We start from the raw sequence: 24,337 nt of genomic DNA on the forward strand, positions 1-24,337 counted from the left end.
AGTAGTATAGTCTGCGCTAGGAGTATTTTCAGAAAACTGGTGAAATACCAGTGTTTGAAAGCAGCTTCTACTTTTTGAAGCAGTCTTGTTAGTAGTTTTATTAGCTTTTTTTAATCTGTTTGGTTTTTCAGTGTTGTTAGTTTAAGATAGCTTTTTTAGTATCTTGTACTGTATATTCTGATAAGTTATGCTTGTGGTTTGTTTTTTAGGGGTTGCTTTGTTTCAGAGATTTTTTGGTGACTAATGTATTATTTCTTACCTAGAATGCACTGCAGTTCATTAAGCAGTATTGGAAAATGCATGGTCGTCCACTGTTTGTTGTGCTTATCCGTGAAGACAATATAAGGTAAGACAGCAAGAGCAAGATGTGCATTATTTGCAGGGTAACACTTACCTAATTGCAAGATTAATGGAGTTCTGTTTCAAATTTCAGAGGGAGCAGATTCAATCCAATATTAGATATGTTGGCAGCCTTTAGGAAGGGAATTGTTGGAGGAGTAAAAGTTCATGTTGACAGAGTACAGGTATGGTATTTTTCCTGATTTCTGTGTTCTTACCTCCTACTATTGGTATATGTATTACTTAGAAGTACATGGGGAAAAGAGTATATTTCCTTTAATATCATAAAACTAAGGAGTCAAGACTGAAGCCATTTGTTACAGCTTTTGTTTTATCTCAAAAGAAGCACACATTTATCTTCATTCCTTTTGCTGAGTCTTTTGAAAGTGATGATCATCATACAGAATATTCAGAAGGGAAAAAGTGTGTTTTATGTTTGGCAGTCTTGAGAATTACCACCGAAAGATAAGTGTACCATGTCAAGCATTGAGAGATTTCTTTTGATTAGATAATCAATAAAGAGTGAAAAAAAGGTGCTTTATATATATATTAAAGTTCTTACAATTAGTAAGATCTAGTTTTAACATCTGTGCTGTTTTGAATTAATCTTAAAGCACTTCATTAAAATGTGAAAATTACAGAGTCAGGTGCTGGTTTTAACAATACTTGTATATGCTGGTTCAATCTTAGTTAATACCAACTGAAGAGCCCTTCTCTTGATTAGAGAAAAGGCCAAAGACACTGTTATGATTTCTTGTTCCCTAGAAAATCAGGACTTTGTACAAGAGCTGGGTCATTTGTAAATTAAATCCTCAGAGCCATAAAGATTTAAGATATCCTTGTAATCTTAAAAATTCTGATGTATTTCTGCTGGTCACATGAAGGTCCTTTAGTCTCTCCTGCTCCTATTGACTTTTCCCATAGCAAATGCCACATGTTCTGTCCACAGTGTTTGTCGACAGCATTGTTTGTTGTGGGTTTTTGTTGGGTTGGGGTTTTTTTATTTGTTGGTTTGGGTTTTTTTAACTGTAATATCTTTCTTGCCTTACATTTGGTTAAACTGATTTATTACAAGATGAGATATTTTTCAATCATCAGAATGTGTCTTTTTTTTAAGCACTGTTACTTGTTTCATTGGGGAGGATTTGGGTAAAGAAGGGACATGTCTAATTCATGGTGTTTTCTTAAATAATTCATCTATTCCAACAAAATCTGTGTGCAGTCTTTGTGAATTTCACTACTTCATTTAGATGCATATGTGTCAATGTGCCTAGAGACAGAATGGGTGGGTCTAATTGAGTGAACATTCTTTTTGACTTATAAAACATACAAAACCTAATTTAATTAAAAATGCGTATGCTTAGAAGACTTGCAGCTCTTTTCTGGTTTTCACCTTCACTGTGATCATGTACTCAAGCAGATCTGCAAGTCAAAGAGTGGATGATACTAGCAATAAAATCAAAGGTTTTTTTTTTATTCAGTCATCTCACAGTGTACTAGATCGGTATTTTACTGCAACCTGTGTACAATGAAAATGGAATGTAAAAGTTGACAATACAGTCTTATTTAGCTAATGAGAATCAGCAAAAAGCAGTCTTAAAAATGCTTTATACACTATGTTTCTTCTGGCAGTATCAAAATAGGAAATCCATAAAAATTTGGAGTTAATGAATTGTAATGACTACATCAGATAAATGCCATGTTGAATTTCCAGTATGTCATATTCTGAGACAGAAGTCTCTGTAAGTTGCGTTTGATGTGTAGACTTAGGGCAGGTAGGCTTGGATTAAGGAATGACTACAGGGTAGGAAATGCCATGATGTGTCTTCCTGAAACATCACTAATACTGACAGGAAAACTACCCATTCTTCTGCAGTTCCTGAAATAACAAGCATTACCTACCATCTAGAACATGGGTATCATGCAGGATTCTAAGAAATACAAATTCTTGATCTCAGATGTTCTCATCAGACATTGTTTTTTTGGCAGGCAGGGGGGTGGACATTGCTGGATTTCACTGTATGTTGCAGGCAAAAGATCAGCAGAACACCAGTAAAAGAGAGACAGCAGGTCCAAGAGACTTCTGCTGTGTTAAGTGAGATCTTAAGAGGCAAGATATTCTGAAAGTCTAAAGATATTTGGAAATGGAAATGAAGAAACTTCTTGCTCAATGGAAACAACAAGCAGCACACTGAGAACAGAATATAACTGTATAGTTATGTACCTTTCTGTGTCTTTTTTTTATTTTTTCAATTTTTCATTTCAGACACTAATATCTGGAGCAGTTGTTGAACAGCTTGACTTCCTAAGAATCACTGAAACAGAAGAGTAAGGCTGTGTGCAAATAATAATGATGATATTTCATAATCAGGATATTTTCTGTAGTACGAAGAAATCAAATGCTTTTTTTTTTTTAAGGGCTCCTGTATTTAAGAGGTTGGAGGAGTTGGATCTTCCAAAGCATTCAAAGGTCAAGAGACAGTCTAGTACTCCAAATGCTTCTGAACTTGAGCAGCAACCAGATGTAAATATTAATGACTGGAAAAACAAGTCAACATATGAGATCCTGCAGAAATTTAATGTAAGAAAACTTGATAAAAATACAGTATAACTTCATGAAAGCAAAAATAATGTGCTGTTATTTTTAACAGCAGCCTTCTTTTATCAATATGATTTGTGTCATGGTTCAATGCTGTTAGTATAACTAGGAACATAAAAGGTCCAGTGTTCTGCTTCATGCTTGGGGAATCTTCTTTACATTTTCCTCTTTACTTCTGGTACTTCATGCTGTAATTCTTGGCTTCCATTCTCCCATCTATCTACCATCTACCATCTAGAAGAAAGCTAACACCAAGTGTTTCTAGATCCAGCATTTGATAGGAACACACAAAATATTCTGCTTGGTTCCTTATGTCATTACAAGCATTTTTGCTGTAAATGACTGTCCCCAGGAGCAGATAATCGGGAAACATTTCTATGGCCAAATAAGTGCAACTTAATTTGATCCACTGGGAAGTATCTGCAAGCAGCTGTGACAAAGATACAGCATACATAGGGTTTGAAATAGTTGTGATGTCCCCTTGAAAAAAAAATCTGTAGTTTTTTTTATTCTTTTTTTTAAGAAAGGCCCTGTGAAAACCTGAAGGCTGTTTGTGGTTACGTTGTTGCTGGATTGTGTTGTGTTTTTTTTTTTAAGGACTGCAATTGCCTAGCAAGTCAAGCGTTACTCTTAAGTATATTGCTTAAAAGGGAAGGGCCGAATTTTATCACCAAGGACGGTAAGACCTTCTTTCATTTGACTGTTCTGAGTTTTTCAGGAAGCAGCTCTATGTTTAGTCGTAATGAACATGAATAATGGCCATTGTGCCATTAGCCACACTAGTAAATAGCTACACTACAGCAGTCGTGTAGCTATTTTCTCTGCCATTTAAAGCAATTTCTGCATTAAATGGGACATGCAAATTCATAGTGTAGGGGGGAGTGAGCAGCTAAATATATGAATTCTAGGCTGTTTGTAGGCTGGTGCTGTAGCTGGTTGCAATTTTGGGCACGCAGATACAAAAAATAGGGAATTTGACCTTGTATAGAAAACTGAAAGTAAAGACAAGTTGTGTGTCTGTAACACACTGAAATGTGTGAAGCTTTATACTGAATTTTGATTTTCCTTTCATGTAATTAGTTCAGTGTATCTGTGAAGCTTACTCTTGTGTTATAGTTTTGTATTAAGAGCACAGGATTTAAATTCACATAAAATAATTCAGATGAGGCTACTGAGGCTTGTGACTTTTGTAGTGCAAAACTTGGTGTTGGGCTTTTTTTCCTCAAAGACTGCTTATTAGCTGCTTTTGTATATATTTCCTGAGAAAAAAGAGGAGTGTTAAGATCAAATAATATCTTAGTTATTTGTCAAGTAGTGTAACTTGCCATCCCATGTTACAGAACCCTGCTTCATAATTTTGAGATAAGGCAGCTGGTTCTTGTGATGTAGAGTTGTCATTTTGACATAAATATACATGATATACATATTGCTGTATGTCCTGGGTTCAGCTGTAGCATTATTTTTCTCCTTCCTACTAGCTGGTGCAGTGCTGTGTTTCTGACTTTAGTCTTGAGAACAGTGCTGATAACACGCTGATGTTTTGAGTTATTGCTAAAGTAATGCTTAATTCGATCAAGGACTTTTCAGTCTTTCATGCTCTGCCAGTGTGGAGGTGCACAGGAAGCTGAGAGGAAGCAGAGACAGGATACCTCACTCAAACTAGCCAAAGGGGTATTCCATACCCCAGCATGTCATGCCCACTGTATAAACTGGGGGGAGTTACCTGGAAGACCCACATCCCTGGTCAGGTCCGGCTGGGTGTCAGTTCACAGGTGGTGAACAGTTGTATTGTGCATCACTTGTGTTTGTTTCCTTTTCCCCTTTTAGTTTTATATACTCTCCCCTTGTTACTTCCCTTATCATTATTATTTTTGGTAGTGGCAGTAGTAGTTTTGTATGGTGCCTTACTGACTGTTCTACTTACTGCCTGAACCCATGGGATTTACATTCTTTTGATTCTCCTCCCCATGCCTCTGGGAGCCAGGGGGAAAAAGGGGGGAGGGAGCGAGCAGCTGCATGGTTCTGAGTTACCAGCTGGGCTTAAACCGCAACAATGTATTAAAAACATTATGAAAAACAACATAAATTGGAATAAAATTCATTGCCTGATACACAGTGCATTGGAGAAATACAGCATGACCCCAAAGTCACAGTCAGAAATCTGTGTGCTAGGCAGGTGTACCCTCTGAAGCCACTGTTACCTGTGCTGTTGTCATAGATTTCTTTAGTCCTTTGTGGGTTGTGTCTTCTGTGCTCTTGAAATTACTTGAGGCAGACTTCCTGACCTCTGTAGGCAGCCAGAATAGCAACTTTTGACCAGCAGATTATGACGAAGAACTTACTTTAAAACTCTCTTGAAAAAAATTAGTACTGCTATGCCTCTGGCTGTTCAGAGGTAAATTTTATAGACCTTTTGGTGCCATCCCACATGGAATAGTGGATGATGGTAACTCAGACAAATGGCCTGAGTCATTGACTCTCCAATGACTGGAGACTACAGAGACCGGCATTAAATAATAACACCATCACTAAAACATAAATCTAAAAATAAAAGCTGAAGAACCTTGAGAATTCCAGCTGACAGTCACAGGCTGTGACCCTAACCCTAACCCTAACCCTATTGTAGTTACTCAGGGCAGGGCCACAAAGTGGTGAAAGATCTTGTTCACACTCTCCCAACTTCCTGTAAAACTAAAGTCTCATGTCCCAGATGATTAATCAGGTTATTTATTGTTCATATACTAAGCTGAAAACAACGTGTGTCTTGGATGTCAGCTATTATGAGCTTTGTCCAAACATAACGCCACTTCAGTGAACTACACTGTACAAGACTTGACAAGACTCTGTCAGTTTTAGCTCAGCAAAGAAGCAAGACAGTGGAGGCTATCTCTACCTGCCATATCCAAATGTAAACAGCAGTTTGAGGCTGTACCTTTTGATAGGTATGTACTTTTATAGGTCTAATCTGTACATACATTAATATTCCCCCAAGATTGCAAGAATAGGTGGTATAGGTCTCTTTGTAGCACAGGCAGCAAATTTAGCTGAAACCTGGTTTGGCTTCTTGCGTAACAACATACAGCTGGGTGATAGGGGACTTGATTGCATCTATATTTTAGATGTTAAACACAGTGGGTAAGTGCTTTACTAAAGCTGTTTCAAAGTTAACCAATCTCATCAAATTTACCTTATTACTATTAAAAGCATATATGTGTCTTTCTGCATGTGTTTTATTTGTGTTTTGGTTTGTTTTTAATGCATTTAGGTACTGTTGCTGAACATATTGAAAGAATCTATAGACGAGCTGGCAGCAAAAAGCTCTGGTCTGTATACATATATCATGTTCCTTTTGTTTTGCACCAGTTTTTCTTCCTGATGTGTTTATACAGTAAAGCTGGAAGACGGATCCTTGCACACTTAAATGGGAGTCTATGGGGCTGAGTCTAGTTGGAGGCCTGTAACTAGTGGAGTGCCTCAAGGGTCAGTACTGGGACCGGTATTATTTAATATATTCATCAACGATTTAGATGAGGGAATTGAGTGTACTATCAGCAAGTTTGCTGATGACACTAAGCTGGGAGGAGTGGCTGACACGCCAGAAGGGTGTGCTGCCATCCAGCGAGACCTGGACAGGCTGGAGAGTTGGGCAGGGAATAACTTGATGAAATATAACAAGGGAAAGTGTAGAGTCCTGCATCTGGGCAGGAACAACCCCAGGTTCCAGTATAGGTTGGGAAACGACCTGTTAGAGAGCAGTGTAGGGGAGAGGGACCTGGGGGTCCTAGTGGACAACAGGATGACCATGAGCCAACACTGTGCCCTTGTGGCTAAGAAGGCCAATGGCATCCTGGGGTGTATTAGAAGGGGGGTGGTTAGTAGGTCGAGAGAGGTCCTCCTTCCCCTCTACTCTGCCCTGGTGAGACCCCATCTGGAATATTGTGTCCAGTTCTGGGCCCCTCAGTTCAAGAAGGACAGGGAGCTGCTGGAGAGAGTCCAGCGAAGGGCAACGAAGATGATTAGGGGAGTGGAGCATCTCCCTTATGAGGAAAGACTGAGGGAGCTGGGTCTCTATAGTTTGGAGGAGACTGAGGGGTGACCTTATAAGTGTCTATAAATATGTAAAGGGGGAGTGTCACGAGGATGGAGCCAGGCTCTACTCAGTGGCAAACAATGATAGGACAAGGGGTAATGGGTACAAACTGGAACACAAGAGGTTCCACTTAAACTTGAGAAGAAACTTCTTCTCAGTGAGGGTGACGGAACACTGGAACAGGCTGCCCGGGGGGTTGTGGAGTCTCCTTCCCTGGAGACATTCAAAACCCGCCTGGACGCATTCCTGTGTAACACTATCTAGGTTTTCCTGCTCTGGCAGGGGGATTGGACTAGATGATCTTTCGAGGTCCCTTCCAATCTCTAGCATACTGTGATACTGTGAAAAGGACAGCTTTACTAACAAAATTGTATCAGTTCACTGGAGCTGAAGATCTGGTCTGTAATGCTTAAAAGAAATAAAAAAGCATTTTCCTACCGTTATCTTTTCAATTATAAAAAGGGAGCAATAAGCTGGTTTTCCTATGGGTGCTGTTGCAAGTGTACACTTCTTGTTTAATAGTGAGAAAAGAATACTAATGTTCTTATTTCTTACAGGGGATGATAAAATAGTATCAGTAGCTTTGTGCAGCAAAGCTGGTGATCAGATCAGTTGGCTTATTGCCCTGAAATAATTTACATTGAGGCTTTGTCACAGTTACTTTAAAATGTTTCAGCAAGTCAGTTGGTATTTACATTTTTTTTATTAATTAAACTCAGTAGAAATTTCATTTCCTTCTCTCAAACAAATGAGTTGAGCCTGTCCTGAATTCTGTCACTATTCCTAACGAATGAGGCTGTAAATGTAAAAATTTATTTTCATTATTCATTTTAGTCTGTTCATAGCATGTAAATGGGCCTTTGGTAATAATAAGGTAGAACCAAAATACCTTGCTGGTAATTTTTTGTAAAGAATAAAAATCAAAAGTATTTTTAGAAATAAAGCATGTAAACTGTTTTTCATTTCTCTTCCATGGTTGCCACGTGACATACATACAGGTTGGTGTTGCGCTACAGTGCTGCATTTGCACAGAAATTTTCTTCTTCTATAACCCCACATATTACTACTTTACTGGTACATGGCAAACAGGTAAAGTGCCCAGAAGTCTGAAATGCAGCTCTGTGAATTTTTTTTTTTTTTGCTTATTTGCATACTGATAGTATCAGCTAATGAATTTTTTTAAATGCTTTGCTCTTGATCTCAGAAAGTGCATAGCAGTTTTCACAGGAAGCAACATCAACTGTCTGAATTTTTTACTAATACTGTAAATGACTACAACACAGTCATTCTCTGGGATAATGATTTTTAGGCACCTCAAAGCCCATGATAGAAAAGCTCAAATACAAGCCTATTAGGTTTGTATTTTGTCACGAAATTATTGTTTAAGCTTTACATCTTTAACCATTAACTGGGTAAAATGTTTTTCTTAGAAGTTACAGCTAGTTTTCAACCTAGCAATTTACACAAGTCTCTTCTTTCTATGCTACACGTGCAAAATGTTACCTCAGCATGGAAAACAAAACAAAGCCTTGGTGTTGCATGTTGTACTTCTTGCAGAATCTTTATAAGTCTTCCTTAAATAGAGTAAAAATTACCGAGGTTATCTCGCAAAACCATGAAAATGGCACAGAAGAGAATCTGTCTGATTTCAGGATGATGCTGAGAAAAATCGACAAACTTTTTATGGAGCTGGTAGTTTAATGAGTTCTAATGAAATTTGATTTTGATCCATTAACCTGTAGCTTGACTAAAAAATGAAAATCCATAGAAGATTACATAAAATCTGATCCAAATTCTGTATCATAAATAATGTATGTATTCACAGAGTTATTTTTGAGATCTCTGCTGTTGCAGACTTCAAATATACATGAATTCATTAAACTAGCTTTTGATATGTAGTGGGATTGCTCTGTTTTCTGCCCTCAGGTCTGTTGTGCGCTTCGCAGCGAGTCTTTTAGGTAAACTAGTGGACAGCCTTGCACCATCTATTACTAATGTTTTAGTTCAGGGCAAGCAGGTAAGTCTTCACTCCTCAGAAATATATTAAGGAATGGTAACAAAGAAACTTAAATAAATAGGCTTTTTAATTTTTAAGGCCTCTGATGCTTCTTTTAAAAATACCCAATGACTTAAAAAAAATCCTTACTGAAGAAGAAAGCCCTAGGGGAAAATAAGGATATATTTAATACTTGCGTATAGTATGGGGTAATAAATTTATTTACTAGCAGACCAATACTCAAAATACAGTTCAGCATCCACATAAGAAGGGAAGATTATGATTCCCATAATTCCTTAGATTTTATGTATCTAATATATATATATGCCCTTTTATTTATTATTTATATATATATATGCCCTTTTATTTCACAAAAGTAGATGAAATCAAGTAATAAAGCTTATTTTTAAGACTTACTTAATGAAGATGTAACCACTCTGTCTGATAGCATACGGGTGGCAGCTGAGTAAATTCTTTCAAGATTTCAGTTTTCTGTTCCAAAGTTTAATTATCACTATTTCTTCCCTTCCTAAGGAGGACTTTTATTTTTTAACTTCCAGCACAATTTTAATTACATTCATGAAGAGCTGTTTTCAAATAATAGTAATGGAATATTATGTATTTTTGCATTAGAATACATCTGTATGTATATTTACCTATATGGTACACTAGTATGACAGATTTGTCTTTGTCTTACTCCAGACTGAGGTCAGGGTATGTGCTTCTGGCACTACACATAGCTGTAGAGGAATCTGCACGTGCATGCAGCAGGATGTGCAGCTATTTATTTCCAGCTTTTTAACCTCACTTGCCTTCACTGATCCCTTTATAATAATGATCTTTATTGTCGGAGAAAAATTAAGTGTTGCTGTGGTTTACTGTCTTCATTAAAAGCAAATCACACTTTTAACATAATTCATTTTTTTGTGGTTAAACAATTCAGTACCAGCAATATGTTTTCTTAAAATGAAGACTATAACTTCTGGGATGCTATAAGAAATAAGAAAACAAAACTATGAATTTCATTTGGAACCTTAAGCGAGCTCCACAGCTGAAATGTCAGAAATGGAAGGCTATCTAAACCTAGTGTGCAGTCATGACTAAACAGCCAGATTTGAAACCAAAGAAGTGGGCTTGTATTTTTATTTTCATTTGGAAAATTGTATTTCATATTTACTGTGGCTTGTAGTGAAATCTGTTATTTTAAAAGCATCCAACTAACAATATTAACAAGCATCAGCCATTGACATTTTTTTTTATTATTATTATTGTGAGAATTTAACAAGGAAAGGAGAGTTCATGAAGTTTCATTTCAGAATTGCTTCTGTGGTGCTTTTATTCCTGTCTGTGTCTTCTGAATTGTTTTCAATATACCACAGGTGACACTTGGAGCCTTTGGCCAAGAGGAAGAAGTTATTTCTAATCCCTTATCCCCAGGAGTGATTAAGGAAATCATCTATGAAAAATGTCATTTACAAGATGAAAGAGAAGCTGTAGTTCAGCAGGAGCTTGTCATACACATTGGTTGGATCATCTCCAATTCCCCTGAACTTTTCAGTGGCATGCTGAAGATACGGATTGGGTCAGTAAGATCAATCTGTTGTTGTTCTTAGTGCTAGTACTGCAGGGAAAGATACCTACTTTAACAGAGATTGCTGCTACACTGCAAAAACGGTTTATGTAAGATGATGCAGCAAAACTTGCATACTTCAGTTCTACATTGCTTTAAATTGGTGTGCCAAAATCAGTTATATAACTAAGCTCAAGTGTGCTGTTCAAGAGCTTGAAGTGGCGTGGAGCAGCACTTGTAGTAGCCCTTTTGAAGCTTTTCTGCAGCTAGCACAGTGAACTACAGGGTTTTTCAGAGCTTGATCCCTTATCATGTCAGGGCTTTAAAACCAAAAACAGGGTAGCAGGGTTAGGTGCATTCTGTGCAGCAGATGAGCAGTTATCACCCTGTCCTGCCAGGAGCAGAATGTTCTGCCTAGCTCTTCTAGTTGCCAAGGAAGCATGATCAGCTGGCTGACCAGACCGTGTGTAGCTCTATCATATATACACAGTGACACTCCATTAGTAGTGCAGTGGGTTGAAGGGGTTCTGTTTTATATTGCAGCTGGCCTTACAGGCATACCCAAAGTAATGAAGTATGCACTTAAGTGTATTAGTGGTGCTCCTGAGACAAGTTGCCTATTTCCTGCCTGGCAGCAGACACTGGGTGCTATCCAGAGTTTCCCAGTTGCAGAGTGGATGCAAATTCTGCTCACAAATCTGTTCTGGGCAGCAATACAATCTCTGCAGAAATCTTTTTATTCTGTACTAGGTACAGGTATGATGTGCATGCTTAAGGCTGGTGATTAGCAAAGATTTCCTTACTGGTAAACATGTGATCTCAACATAGTGTCCTAGGAGCACAATGGATTACACCAGACCAAATGGTGGTTCATCCTTTACAGTGCCCCACTGTTAATGCAAAGGCACACCGGGTGTGCTGCTGCCTGCCCACCCATCAGGCTGGTTAGAGGGCCAAAGACTAGGGGTGTACTGTATTGTCAGGGAGGGAAGAACTGAGAGATAGAGAGGACAGTAAAAGCTTTTACTATCAGACTTCAGGAACTGAGGGAAGAAAGGAGGGAAGAAGGCAGTCTAGGATTAAGGCTCCTAGATGAGGCCTTTAAAAGCTTTTTGCTCAGTTGTGCAGTCACCTGTGTCATGTAGGTTTGGGGCAAATTAGCAACGGCTAGAGATTACATAAATGTGATTATCTAGGAAGGATTCAGCATGAATTTAATTCTTTTCTGAAACCACACAATTATCATCCAAATCAACATATGCTTCTAGTTGCATTCTCTGGTTCCTAGTCAGTGCTCAGCTCACAATACAGGCTTGTCTAAATTGGTCTTAGAAGTCTGGCAACCATGAGCAACAGATCCCTTGGAAACAGTGTTTCCAGGTATTTAGGCTTGCTTTTCAGAGTTTCAGCGCAATCGTTTGCCTAAAAAGATAGCTTGTTCTTTTAGACTGTTTGTAATAATAGCCTTCTGCACTTTAAACGTACTTACCATTACAGCCTTTAAAATATTTTAAGGCACCAAGGGATGCGTCTGATTGATAGTGAGCCTGAGTATGTGATACGTCACATAATGAAGACATTGTTCAAGAGCAGTTCCCTACACAGAAATGTTTTGCTGCTATGGTAAAGAAAAACATGATTTGTCCTATAAGGTTGCTAAAAATGTCTTTGTTCTTTCAAAAATCCCCAAGCAACCCTGCCAAACTGCGTAGTATCCTGATTATAGATGCATAAAACACTTCTTGACTGTTCATTAGCTAAATAGTTGTCCAATTCTTTATTAAATAGGTTAGGCTAAGCTATACATAGTTCAGGAATCACAAACCTGAACTAAGTTTAAAACATCATTTACCTACTGGATTGTTCTATTTAGTTCTTTGATGAGGTGAACAACAAGTAGTCTGTGCTGGAGTGTTATCATATTCCATGGTATCTGCATTTACTTTGCTATCCTGAAATTGGTAATGTTTTCACATTAAGGAAGAGACGTACATTTGAATAAGCACTTCCGTGAGGAGGCAGGTGCTACTGAATGAGATTTACAGAATTAGTACGCATGCTTAAGTAAGTGTTCCATCTTCCGGATTTTTTTCATAGAGAAGATAGAGCCTTTCAGCAGTGGTGGTAGTTACCAGTAGCAGCTGCATCTATCCTTTTGCACTGGCATACTTTGTCTGTACCCCGTGCAGATCCATGTTACTCCTCATTCATCCCCTTCCTCATTCTTTGTAGCTAATCCTTTTGCAGATTTTCTCTTTTTTTCTTCCAAGGTTAGTGATACGGGTTTCATTTCCTTTATTTTGGTGTAATCGCTCACCCAGTGAGCAAAATTAACCTTCTCAAATAGAAACACTATTCCAGTTTGATAATGATTTGATGTAGTGTCTCATTACTGACTTGTTTGCAGGATTTCATGCTGAAATAGATCACGTGTTTGACAGCCCCATTAGTACAAAAAACTTGAACCAACAGACTTTTACCCACCTCTTACCAGTGAAGAATTTGGTAGGAGGACCATTTGACTTTGCTGTGTTTTGTAGGCCACTGCAAAGAGAAAAGACCAGTGAATGACTTCCAGAGAGATAATTTGAGTCATCAGTGAAAAAAAAACAATTCCTAAGCTAGTTTTGTTTGTTAAACTTAGTAACAAGAGAAGGACACTATTCACCCACTAAAATGAAAGTTCTGTGTTCTGGATTATGTAAAATTCCCATGCTGCCTAATAATCTCTTGTATCTTGCACCTTCAATAAATAGTCCTAGAAACCTCAAATTCAAAGGAATGTTGAATGAGTTGGCCTGACATCTCAGAATTCCATGAATTCTGTGAATACTAGGAATCCTTCAGGAAAGACTGTGACTTGAATTACATAAACAAAAACATTCTGTATGTTGTAGGCTAAATAATTAAATGCCCATAGAATGTGTCTATACTGATGACAAGGTAATGCTTTTAGGAATATTATGCATTTTCTGATAAAGAGAGCAAGGCTCTCTCATGTAACACTGACTTGATCAAGTGTTACACGATGACTTGTTCAAGGAAAAACTAGTGGAGTTTCTTTTCCCTTTTGTTAGTAATTCCTGCTTGAACTGAAGCAATGTAGGTGGTAAGAGACTGAGCTCCATGCTTGAGTTACCTTGCTTCAGATATAGCTATGCATTATTTCATCATTGATATTAGAGGATGTAGCACTGTTTCTATATTAATACACAGAATAAAATTCAGCATTTTCCTTCAATGATTTGCAAAGCTCTGCAGCTCTCATACCTAAGGCTGAAAAATCTTCACTGGTGGTGTATTTTTATTTAATCAAATCTTTTCAAAAGACAGTAGCAAAAGAAAGAAAAATATAGTAGACTGCAAGAAGGAATTTCAAAGGCTAAAACCATAAATAAGCCCTGAAGTCTTTTTTAATGTTAAATAATTTAAACTTTATGTGGCTTTTGTGTTTGTTTTTTTTTAACTCATCAGCAAAATGCATACACTGTCAGAACATAATTTTGAGTGGGAATTTTAACATCAAAAGGCAGGTAAATGTTTGTCTTAATGACCATGGGACATAAGAGAATATGTGGTCTAATATATCTTCCCTATGAAAAGATGCATCAGAACCCATTTCTTAAAATTAATGCATTACTCCTTTTAGTTTGTACCATATTGCAAACAAACACAAAATCTGAGTAAATTCCACAATACAGTAAGAATAGTATAGTATTTGTTTGGTATTTTTTGTCTGTCCCGTCAGCCGTGTAGCAAGATCATATGGAATTCTTACGGGCTATTTTATTAGACTAGTATTTCATCTTTGGAAATTTCATACATAATTGATAAATGTATTCCTTGCTTTACTTCAGATGGATTATCCATGCTATGAAGTATGAATTGAAAATCCGTGCTGGGGATATGCCAGCTAAGGACTTATACCAGATGTCCCCTAGTGAAGTGAAGCAGCTTCTGCTGGATATTCTTCAACCACAGCAGCAGGGGAGGTAATGAGATGTGTGGGTTTGTGGCACCTGTTTTCACTGCTCAAGTAATTTTCATTTCTGAGCTACTCTGTCTACATCTGAAATCACCTGGCATCTGCAATCAATAATACACGTATTTAAGGAAAGACAGCAAAAATGCACTTTTAACTTCTTTCACCTGTGTCCAGATACTACAATTGTTTCCTTTATACTGCATCTTCCTTTTTCACTTTTATCTTTGTGGAAGGATGCTGGCATCTGCATAAACAACTAATTTTACTCTGAACTTTATTCTGAACATACCATATTCTAGCAATATCTAGCAGATTTGTATCTAGCAGTGCAAAGACACAAAAACTAAAAAACACAAAACTATTAGTGCTGAATTTCATTTGTGCTAGGCTGGGCTACGAAAGTTCTGCAGAATAGCCAATTTAACAAAACTGATCACGGAATTATCCTATTTATTTTTTTCTCTGTTTTTGAGCAGCCTAACAGAGCCAAGTCTTTGAAATACAGAAAGCCATGTTGCCAAGCAGTGATTTAAATGTAGTTTAAAAAAAAAAAAAAACAAAAAAAAAAGCCCCACATCTAAACGTATCTACAGTATCAAATAATAATAGTGTGTTGATTCCTGTGCTGCAAATATCCAAATATGTAGGTGTAGAAATTTCCCACCTTTCCTGCATGAGGTCTTTCAGCAGTATTTGTTTGCTTTTATTAAGGCTATAGAAAAGTTGTTTGTGACCAGAGAAGATGCGGAACTTGTTTTAGGAAAAAAACCTTGTGCAGGAATATTAACCTAAGAGACAAAAGTATTAGTTGCTTTTCGTCAGAGCTTTGCTTCCTAGAGGAAGCTCAATACTGTCTTAACATACAAAATAGATTTTCTACGTAAAACCAACTAAGAACAGTAACTTTTAGGAAAACTTCTCTCAAATACATACTGCTACATAGGACTTAATTCTGTACTGTGAATCTACCAGAGTTCCATTGCTGGTATCTCAAACATTTTGGCTACTTTGCTGTAGTAATACTGAAAAATACAAAAATTGAATTTCAGACTTTATGGTTGTAAGTTGTTTTTTTTTAAAAAAAAGAAGGGAAAGTGTACTTCTGAAAGCAAACAAAATTTGTAATTTATGGAGAAATTAACTCAGTGTGTCTAAAGATTAAGAAAACCATTCTGCCTAATTTTCCAGATTTACAGGACACTTGTTTTTCTACACACCATCATGAAAAACCTACTTTCAGCAATCCTGCTGAAAAGCTTTTTCTAACCTGGTATTTAAATTAGTATGATAGGTGTTTCTAATCCATTATCTATTAGCGCTTTGTATTTTATAGAAGCAGAATTTCATTGAGCTTTATTTGTATAATTGTTTTGCCTATTGTAGTTCAATAGTTCAACTATTGAAAAAAAGTGGTTCAATAGAATGACTTTTAATATTACAGTTAGAATCATAGAATCATAGAATAGTTAGGGTTGAAAAGGACCTCAAGATCATCTAGTTCCAACCCCCCTGCCATGGGCAGCGACACCTCACACTAAACCATCTCACCCAAGGCTTCGTCCAACCTGGCCTTGAACACCACCAGGGATGGAGCATTCACAACCTCCCTGGACAACCCATTCCAATGCCTCACCACCCTTACAGTAAAGAATTTCCTCCGTATATCCAATCTAAACCTCCCCTGTTTAAGTTTTAACTCATTACCCCTTGTCCTGTCACTACGGTCCCTAATGAAGAGTCCCTCCCCAGCATCCCTATAGGCTCATTTCAGATACTGGAAGGCTGCTATGAGGTCTCCACACAGCCTTCTCTTCTTCAGGCTGAACACCCCCAACTTTCTCAGCCTGTCTTCATACAGGAGGTGCTCCAGTCCCCTGATCATCCTCGTGGCCCTCCTCTGGACTTGTTCCATGTCCTTTTTATGTTGAGGCCACCAGAACTGCACACAATACTCCAGGTGAGGTCTCACAAGAGGAGGGGGGCAGGATCACCCCCTTCAACCTGCTGGTCACTCTCCTCGTGATGCAGCCCAGCATATGGTTGGCTTTCTGGGCTGCCAGCACACACTACTGGCTCATGTTCATTTTCTCATCAACCAGCACCCCCAAGTCCTTCTCCCCAGGGCTGCTCTGAATCTCTTTTCTGCCCAGCCTGTAGCTGTGCCTGGGACCCAGGTGTAGGACCTTGCAGTTGTCATGGTTAAACTTCATAAGGCTGGCATCAGTCCACCTCTCAAGCGTGTCAAGGTCCCTCTGGATGGCATTCCTTCCCTCCAGCATATCAACCAAACCACACAGCTTGGTGTCATCGGCAAACTTGCTGTGGGCGCACTCAATCCCACTGTCATGTCACCGGCAAAGATACTGAACAAGAGCGGTCCCAACACCGATCCCTGAGGGACACCACTCGTTACTACTCGTTAATACTAATTTTTTCCAGTGTGTGTAAATTAGACTGTCATAGGTACAGTGTTTTATGTATGTTTTAATTTACGGTGACTTAAATTGGTTTGACATGATGAATTCAGCCTACTTCTGTTGTTACTGTACTGTGCTGTATAGGCTTCGCACGTTTCTAGTTAGGTAAACCACAAACACACACATCAGAATAACATTCAAACTTCTACAGACTTAGCATCTTGATTTTGTTTGCTTTAGAGCATAACATACCAGAAAGGACAACATATATTGTATATGCATCATTAATACATATTTGATGTCACCACTTACCTCACTGGCTTATATGAGAGAACGTGGCTTGGTTCTGTATTTGTAACGGTTTCTTACTTCAAACTCCCAATTTTCTTTGTCCACAGAGGCTGGCTAAACAGAAGACAGATAGATGGGTCTCTCAATCGAGCTCCTGCTGGATTCTATGATCGGGTGTGGCAGATCTTGGAGAGAACCCCTAATGGTTTAATAGTGGCAGGGAAGTTTTTACCACAGGTATAATCAGCAGAGATGATCAGTTATTTCTACTCTGTCTGACTATTAATGTTGAATTATTTTATTGTTAATGTCTGTTTTATGCTGTAATGTATTATGTAGTGTGGTTTGTTCCTGTTATGTTTAAAAAAGGAAATAATTAGGAAAAACATCAAATTTTCATTTTGGTTCTGAGTAAAATACCATTAGAATAGAATGCAGGTCAGTTTATACACATTTATGTAAGTGTAAGTCTAGAAGACCCTTTCCAAGTAAAGGACTGAGAATGGCTCTCTTTTTGATCCTAAATTGGTCATATTTCTTAGTTGAGTATTATTTATTTGGCCAGCAAATAGGCTTTAGCTGGGGATGATTTTGATTTAGCTTAAATGGTCTTTGAGTAAAAGTATGATTTGTTTTTCAGCAACCAACCTTATCGGATATGACGATGTATGAAATGAATTTTTCCCTTCTAGTTGAAGATATGCTGCAAAATATCGACCAACCAGAATACAGGCAAATTATTGTAGAGGTGTGTGGCCTATAATGAATGAAATTTTATAATGTATATGAGCATGTTACATATTAAAAGCAAAACAAAAAGTAACAAATATTTTAAGAAATAGCAGTTTAAATACAGACATTGGTTTCTCCATCATTTTTGTGTGGTTAGTCAGGTTGCTGTTCACATGTTAAGAATATACTAAGTTCTTGATGTTCTTCCCCTTTAGTAAATAGATAAATATGAAGGACAGCACCAATACAATTAGGTCACAGCTGAAAACTAGTAATTCCAGGTTAGATTTCCTTCAGGTCCTTAAGCCATGCCTTTTCCTAAAAATTTTTTAGGTCTAAGGGAAAACTCCTCTAAATTATCAGTTTGCTCTGCAGTAGATTTTCTTACCCATTTTGCTATGGCTATCTTTATGCTACTGAATCAACTAACTTCCGCTTTCCTTATACCCAACAGTAAAGTAAGAGGCTATTTAAACTCCTTCCCACCACTGCGTATAACATACTCGTTTTGAACAGATGAAGAGCGTCTGAACTGTTGGTCACTGGCATCTGTGCTGTCAGCAGCACTGTTAGTTCCCAAGTGCTGGTGCTTATGAGTATTCCTCCCCAGTAACATCAAATCCATCTCAATTCTGGCTAACAGCTAATGGTCATGCTGTTTGCTGGAGCATTCCCAATTTTTGCTAAAAGATAACACAATTACCAAAACCCAAGATGACCAATATAGACTGTGCTGCCCACCTGTAGTTATTATGACAGGTCACTCATCATGTTCACCTTCCTCTAAACCTCTTTCCAGATACATGGAATATAAATTCTCTCGAACTGCGAGTTTTCATTTTTTTATGAACTTTGGTATAATCATATTATGACATACATGATTATACCTCTCACATGCTTAGGGTTCAGCATCTGCTGATTTTCACCCTCTCCACTGGCTGAACATTAGCATTTGTGCAGCCCTACAAGGAACTGAATAAACTAAAATAACTTCCCTGGTTCCCAGCAAAGTTAGATGTTGATGTCAATCTTTACACAGTGCCCTTAACTAGGTAGTCACCAAAAAATGTAATTGTCATAAAAGCCTGCTTTTTCCAGTGATTCTTTTATCAAAATCAGAATTCTATTATCTGTGCACTATTACCTGTTCCATTATTAAATGGCCTCCTGCCTGAAAGAGGCATATGTAATTATTAAGAGTGCTTTTATGTAATCTGAATTTAAAAAAAAAACCAAATTTAAAGTCTTACAGTCTTTTTCTGCCTCCCAGTTGTTGATGGTCATATCTGTTATTTTGGAGAGAAATCCTGAGCTAGAGTTCCAGGACAAAGTGGACTTGGACAAAGTGGTGCAAGAAGCATTTCATGACTTTCAGAAAGATCACAGCCTTCCGAAGGGATCTGAAAAGCAAGTAAGTAAAAAATTACTAACTTACAGATTTTACTATTCTTATTGAAGTGTGTTTATAAATGTTAATTATGTGAGGCTCAGAATAAAAAACAGTAGGAATTCAGAATGGAACACAAATAAGAAAGAAATATACGCAAGTGCTGCCTAAGCCTGCAAAGACAGAGATAAAAGATTGCCACTGACTTTATTACCAAATTGTGAATTCAAACTGTTCTTAACTACCAGTTTTAGTGCTAGAGTTGCATTCATGATGTAGCAAGCTTTTAATCTCTAAGACTTAAATAAATGAAACTTAATCATTATGTAGCTTTTAAGATTTACTTCACTAGGATTTTGTCCTTTAAAGACGTATAAATATTCTTGCTGCAAGTTTTGGTGCCTCAAAGCTTTAAAATTCTGTACAAAAGCCAGGTTTATTGAACTGGTTGGAGGAAATATGAGTGAAGCAGTGGGACAAGTCCCTGTGCTACTGAGGATGATTTTCCTTGTTCTGTCTGGTGTTTTATTGTGCACAATATACTTGGAGATACCTATGCTAGCTCTGAATAATCAATTTATGCATAACATACACAACAACACTTCTGTTGCTGAATTTAGCTCCTGTAAAAGATGAGGAAGTGCTCCTTAAGAATTCTTTCAAAAGTTTCAAGGTTCACTTTTTCCCAGTACTCTCTGTAGTAGGATTTGAAAGCAAGGCAAGCTACCTTAGCAACATACCACCTTGCACAACACCTTTATTTTAAAAGGACACAATTTTCTTGAAAGTATGATACTTTTGGCCTGGACATTTTGATGGGTAGAACATTTGTAGGTGTAGCAAAATCAGAATTACCACCCACATAAATGGCTATTATGTGCCAGCTCTGCACAGTATCTTGATTACACTGCTGACTTCTGTGAAAAGCTGGAAGCCCCCAGTGGTTATAAAAAGAAAGAAAAATCCCATGCAAACCCAATTTTTAATGGTGCTGCCCTAGCCTCCATTTGGGAGGATTTGATCCAGAAATCCAATTTGATGGATTTTTTTCCAACCCCAGATTTGCACAGAATGTTGCCTTTTTGTCTCAGAAGGAAATTTCAAATTGTAATTGTGAATAATATCTGTAAAATTGTTGTTGGATATTCCAGCTCCTTACATTAAAATTTTCTGAAACCTGACTCTCCCATATTTGAATGTATATGCCTGCTGGCAGTTAAATGTAGCCTCGCTAGGATTGTTCTGATGATAATTGTATCTCAAGCTTTCCTAACTAAAAGAACTCATCTATCTGAATTATGGTTTTCCATTAAACTGACTTGCAAGTACTTTGAACTTTGTTATTTCCCTATTACCATGTAATTAGTGTGAAAAGTATTTACTCCAGTGATTTTAAATACATCCTAAAACTACAAGTCTAATATTTTCACCACACAATTTCTGCTCTTGATTTAATAAAAATAACCAATTTTCTGGATTAAAGCATTGAACCTTTATTATAGCAGCCAATCCATGATTTGCAGACATTTAACATCATTAACTCTACAAAACAGGTGTTCAGTGAAGAACACCTATTTTGTTGATCTGATTAATGAATTAGTGTGCTACCTGTGAAAGCTTCTCTGATTTAAAATTTTTCTTTTCTTCCAAATAAACATGTAGTCAGTATCTCTATGTGTACATCTAAGGGCCTGGCTCACAGTCATACTGTGGCAGCACAGTAAGTTAACCACATAGTAATCATCTCACTGTATGTTTTAAGAGAGCAGTTGTTCTGTATCATCTACTAGTTTAAAAAAATAATAAGGTGATGGTATCTCTACAGGACTGGAAAACTCAGTAAAAAAAAAACGAAATATATTTCAGTTGTCTGTTTTCCACATATTTAGCTAAGTATATGTGGGAGACTTTTGAAAACTGAGCAGAACTATATTACTGTAAGTTAGAAGTCTGAAAAACACATTTGCATTTGTAGCATATTTGTGACGTTCCTCTCATTTGCCTGTGTTTGGCTGCTATATATAATCAACACTAACAGAAACATCTTTTCCTGCAGGATGACATGACTGCATTCTACAACACACACCCAATTGGAAAAAATGGAACATGCAGTTACTTGAGTAAGGCTGTGATCACTTTATTGCTGGAAGGGGAAATGAAACCGAGCAATGATGATCCTTGTACTGTTAGCTAAAGCTTGAAAAACAGCATAGGAATTGTTGCTTTATTTAGTGCTCTGTGTATTTTTCATGCATATATTAAAACACTATACTGAAGAGTAACCCTGTCTAGTAATACAAAATGCAAACTATGCTGAAAGAAGTGCCATTAAAGATACAAAGTGCCACCTATTTATTTCTTTTCCCCACTATGCAGCAAGTTAGTCTTATGATACTTGGTTAAATTCAGTCGGATTGTATTTATGATCTTAAACTATGCCTTTAAAACAGTTGGTAATTTCAAGAGAAATGCAGTATGAGGTTTTGCCTTTATACCTCTATTATAATTACAAACAAGTTTATTGTAAATTCCAAAATGAAATTCAGTAAATGCTGTAATTAACATGCATACGAATCAGTGTGAAGTAGGAGAATTGGATTTATTTTTTCTATTCCACACACAAATTGGATGTGATGGTTGTTGTTGGAGGGAGTTGTTACTCTTTTTTTTGTGCAATTCAGTTCACAGCATACATTTAAGTTGGGTTTTTTTTTAATTTACCAGTTGATACCTTGATATACAGTCTTCTCCCTGAGCAACATTTTATCTCTAGCAATAAATATCACTGCAGTTTCCCAGTTGTTGTTTAAACATCTGTAAGTTAACAAGGGAAACAATAACAAAAAAAAATTTGAAAGAAAAGGGGCAAACAAACTGTATTTAAAATTAACGTCAATGAAGCAAAAATATTGTATTCCATAAGCTATCAATGCATGAAAGAATTGAAGATACACTTATTTATCTTCTAAGTGTGTGAAAACTACGTTATATGTTGTATTTTGGTGAAAGTAATAAAAAGAAAATGGTTGGGAAAAAAAACTTTTAAGTGACATGCTTTTAAGTGACATGCAAAAACTCCTGTTGATTTTAGTGGCAGTCTTTATTCTGCTACTGTAAACACCTTGAATGAATCATTAAAGTGCCTATTTTAGCAGCACAAAAGATACTAAAGCTTTAGAACTGGTCCTCAAACATTTTGATAATTAAATTAATAGTGACCAGCTACAACTCACCTGTCAATACATTACTCCCATATTGATAAAAGCAGAGTTTAGATTAACTTACCAGTAAGAGGGCAGAACTACTAGCAAAAGTGATAGAATGAATCTGGGCATAAGAGGGGTAATTTATTTGAACACACTTAGGCAATGTGGTTAGTACTTCCCTAATTTGCAGAACTTCTCCAGAATCACAGAATGAATGCTAATCAAACCAAAATGGAAGAATTTATTGTTGAAGGAGGACACTAAAACATAAATGAATCTCTTGTCAAATAACATGGAGAGTGAGTTTGGAAATGTTAATTTGGGGGTAACAGAGTAGTGATCCTTCTGCGCTTCCTTGCTGTAGTATATTTATCATTCAAAGAACAGTGGAGAGGTGGAAGGAGAGATGGGGAAGAAAAATCCAGGAGAAACACACACTCGTTACTCACTGTCGGGTACATCATTGGAGCATGATAGTACATTTAATAGTAGAATGTTGTCTGAAGGGCTGCAGCATTGCTCTAAACTCCAGCAAGGAGGCTACAATTAAACAGCTGACTCATTTTGCAGCGGTTCAAAATCCTGAATGAGCCACTAGTTTAAGCAGCAATCCAACCTAGCCTCAAAATTTTTACTTCATAACTGCCTTACCAGTTATCAACTGCAATAAATTTAACTTGCCTTATTTTTTTTTAATTATTACTTGTAGATCTACAGCTGGTCATGGATCAATGATTATATTGGTAACAAGCATGTCTATTTCTAGTTTATTTTTAAAATACTCTAAAATTGAGGTATCTCTTGCCTTACAAACACAGAACGTAAGTCTTGTCTACAAGTTGTAAATCCTATTGAAAGGAAGCAATCCTTTAAATACAAATTACAAAATCTACAGATTACTTCAGGAACACTGGCATTTTGCTGGACAGTAGCAGTGTTATTTGGGTTTGCAATTGCCTGTGATTTAAACATAACTGCACATTAATTTTTCAAAGAGCGGGATAGCAGTTGGGTTTTTTTACATCACTTACCACTTCTTCCCACCTCAGATTTGCTAATCTTGGTCTGAACTGCGTCACTGTAAATGAATGAAAACCAGCCACCACTTTTCCTTATACAAACTTGGAATGAAAATCCATGCAAACTCTTTTTTGCTTTACAGCCTTGAACACTATTTGTGGAAATATAATTGTGACAATTTTTCAACTTCTGCGAAGTACCCACATTAAAAGATACCAAAATCTAGCAGAGTCCAAATTTCCTGAAAAAGATTCTTATGTCTGGAAAGACAATGCAATTAATTATTCTCTTCTTCCTGAAGCAGGGACAAGAAAGGAGCTTGACAGAAATGGCTCTGACATAGTATGCCTACTAAATTATAGTTTTAAAAGATATTGTCCAAGACCAAGTCTAATTAAGGTACAACTTGAACTGGAGATTTCATAGCCTTTTCCAATTCCCAGTTTTGTTTTAAACATGAGAGCCAAGTCAGTGTGTGATTTCTAGAAACCATCGGAGAGAACCTGCAGAAATAGGACAATGCTAACAACTATAACAGCCGAAAATATTAGTATTCTAGCATAAATTGCAAAAGCAGATTCTCCACCTCAGGCATCAGTTTATTACACTGTGTTATGATCCATAGATGTGTGTATGTATCTATATATACTTGTACATATTTGTATGGGTGCACAGGGTTAAATAGGCCTTTACCTTTTAACATGT

At 37.1% G+C, this 24,337-nt stretch overlaps 1 protein-coding gene across 5 annotated transcripts in view; it reads left to right on the plus strand.

Annotated features, from left to right (window-relative positions):
• PHKB (phosphorylase kinase regulatory subunit beta) overlaps positions 1-22,445 on the plus strand; it is an 83,768-nt gene extending 61,323 nt beyond the window's left edge. For 4 of the 5 annotated variants that reach the window (XM_061469319.1, XM_061469321.1, XM_061469322.1 and 1 more), the window contains 13 exons: positions 264-346; positions 434-524; positions 2,606-2,667; positions 2,758-2,920; positions 3,536-3,617; positions 6,204-6,261; positions 8,955-9,045; positions 10,404-10,606; positions 14,452-14,586; positions 17,395-17,524; positions 17,928-18,035; positions 19,290-19,430; positions 21,463-22,445. In XM_061469319.1, coding sequence (XP_061325303.1) covers positions 264-346; positions 434-524; positions 2,606-2,667; positions 2,758-2,920; positions 3,536-3,617; positions 6,204-6,261; positions 8,955-9,045; positions 10,404-10,606; positions 14,452-14,586; positions 17,395-17,524; positions 17,928-18,035; positions 19,290-19,430; positions 21,463-21,600 — 1,485 coding nt within the window. In that variant the 3' untranslated portion in view covers positions 21,601-22,445. Of the gene's footprint in view, positions 1-263; positions 347-433; positions 525-2,605; positions 2,668-2,757; positions 2,921-3,535; positions 3,618-6,203; positions 6,262-8,026; positions 8,118-8,954; positions 9,046-10,403; positions 10,607-14,451; positions 14,587-17,394; positions 17,525-17,927; positions 18,036-19,289; positions 19,431-21,462 lie in introns of all 5 variants that reach the window. The other variant, XM_061469320.1, reaches the window with a different exon arrangement.
• The last annotated feature ends 1,892 nt before the right edge of the window (positions 22,446-24,337 follow it).

The sequence above is a fragment of the Pezoporus flaviventris genome, unplaced genomic scaffold (assembly GCF_033815535.1).
Source record: "Pezoporus flaviventris isolate CSIRO_AGI_PZ_B2104156 unplaced genomic scaffold, CSIRO_AGI_Pfla_v1 ptg000056l, whole genome shotgun sequence".
Taxonomy (NCBI): Eukaryota; Metazoa; Chordata; class Aves; order Psittaciformes; family Psittacidae; genus Pezoporus; species Pezoporus flaviventris.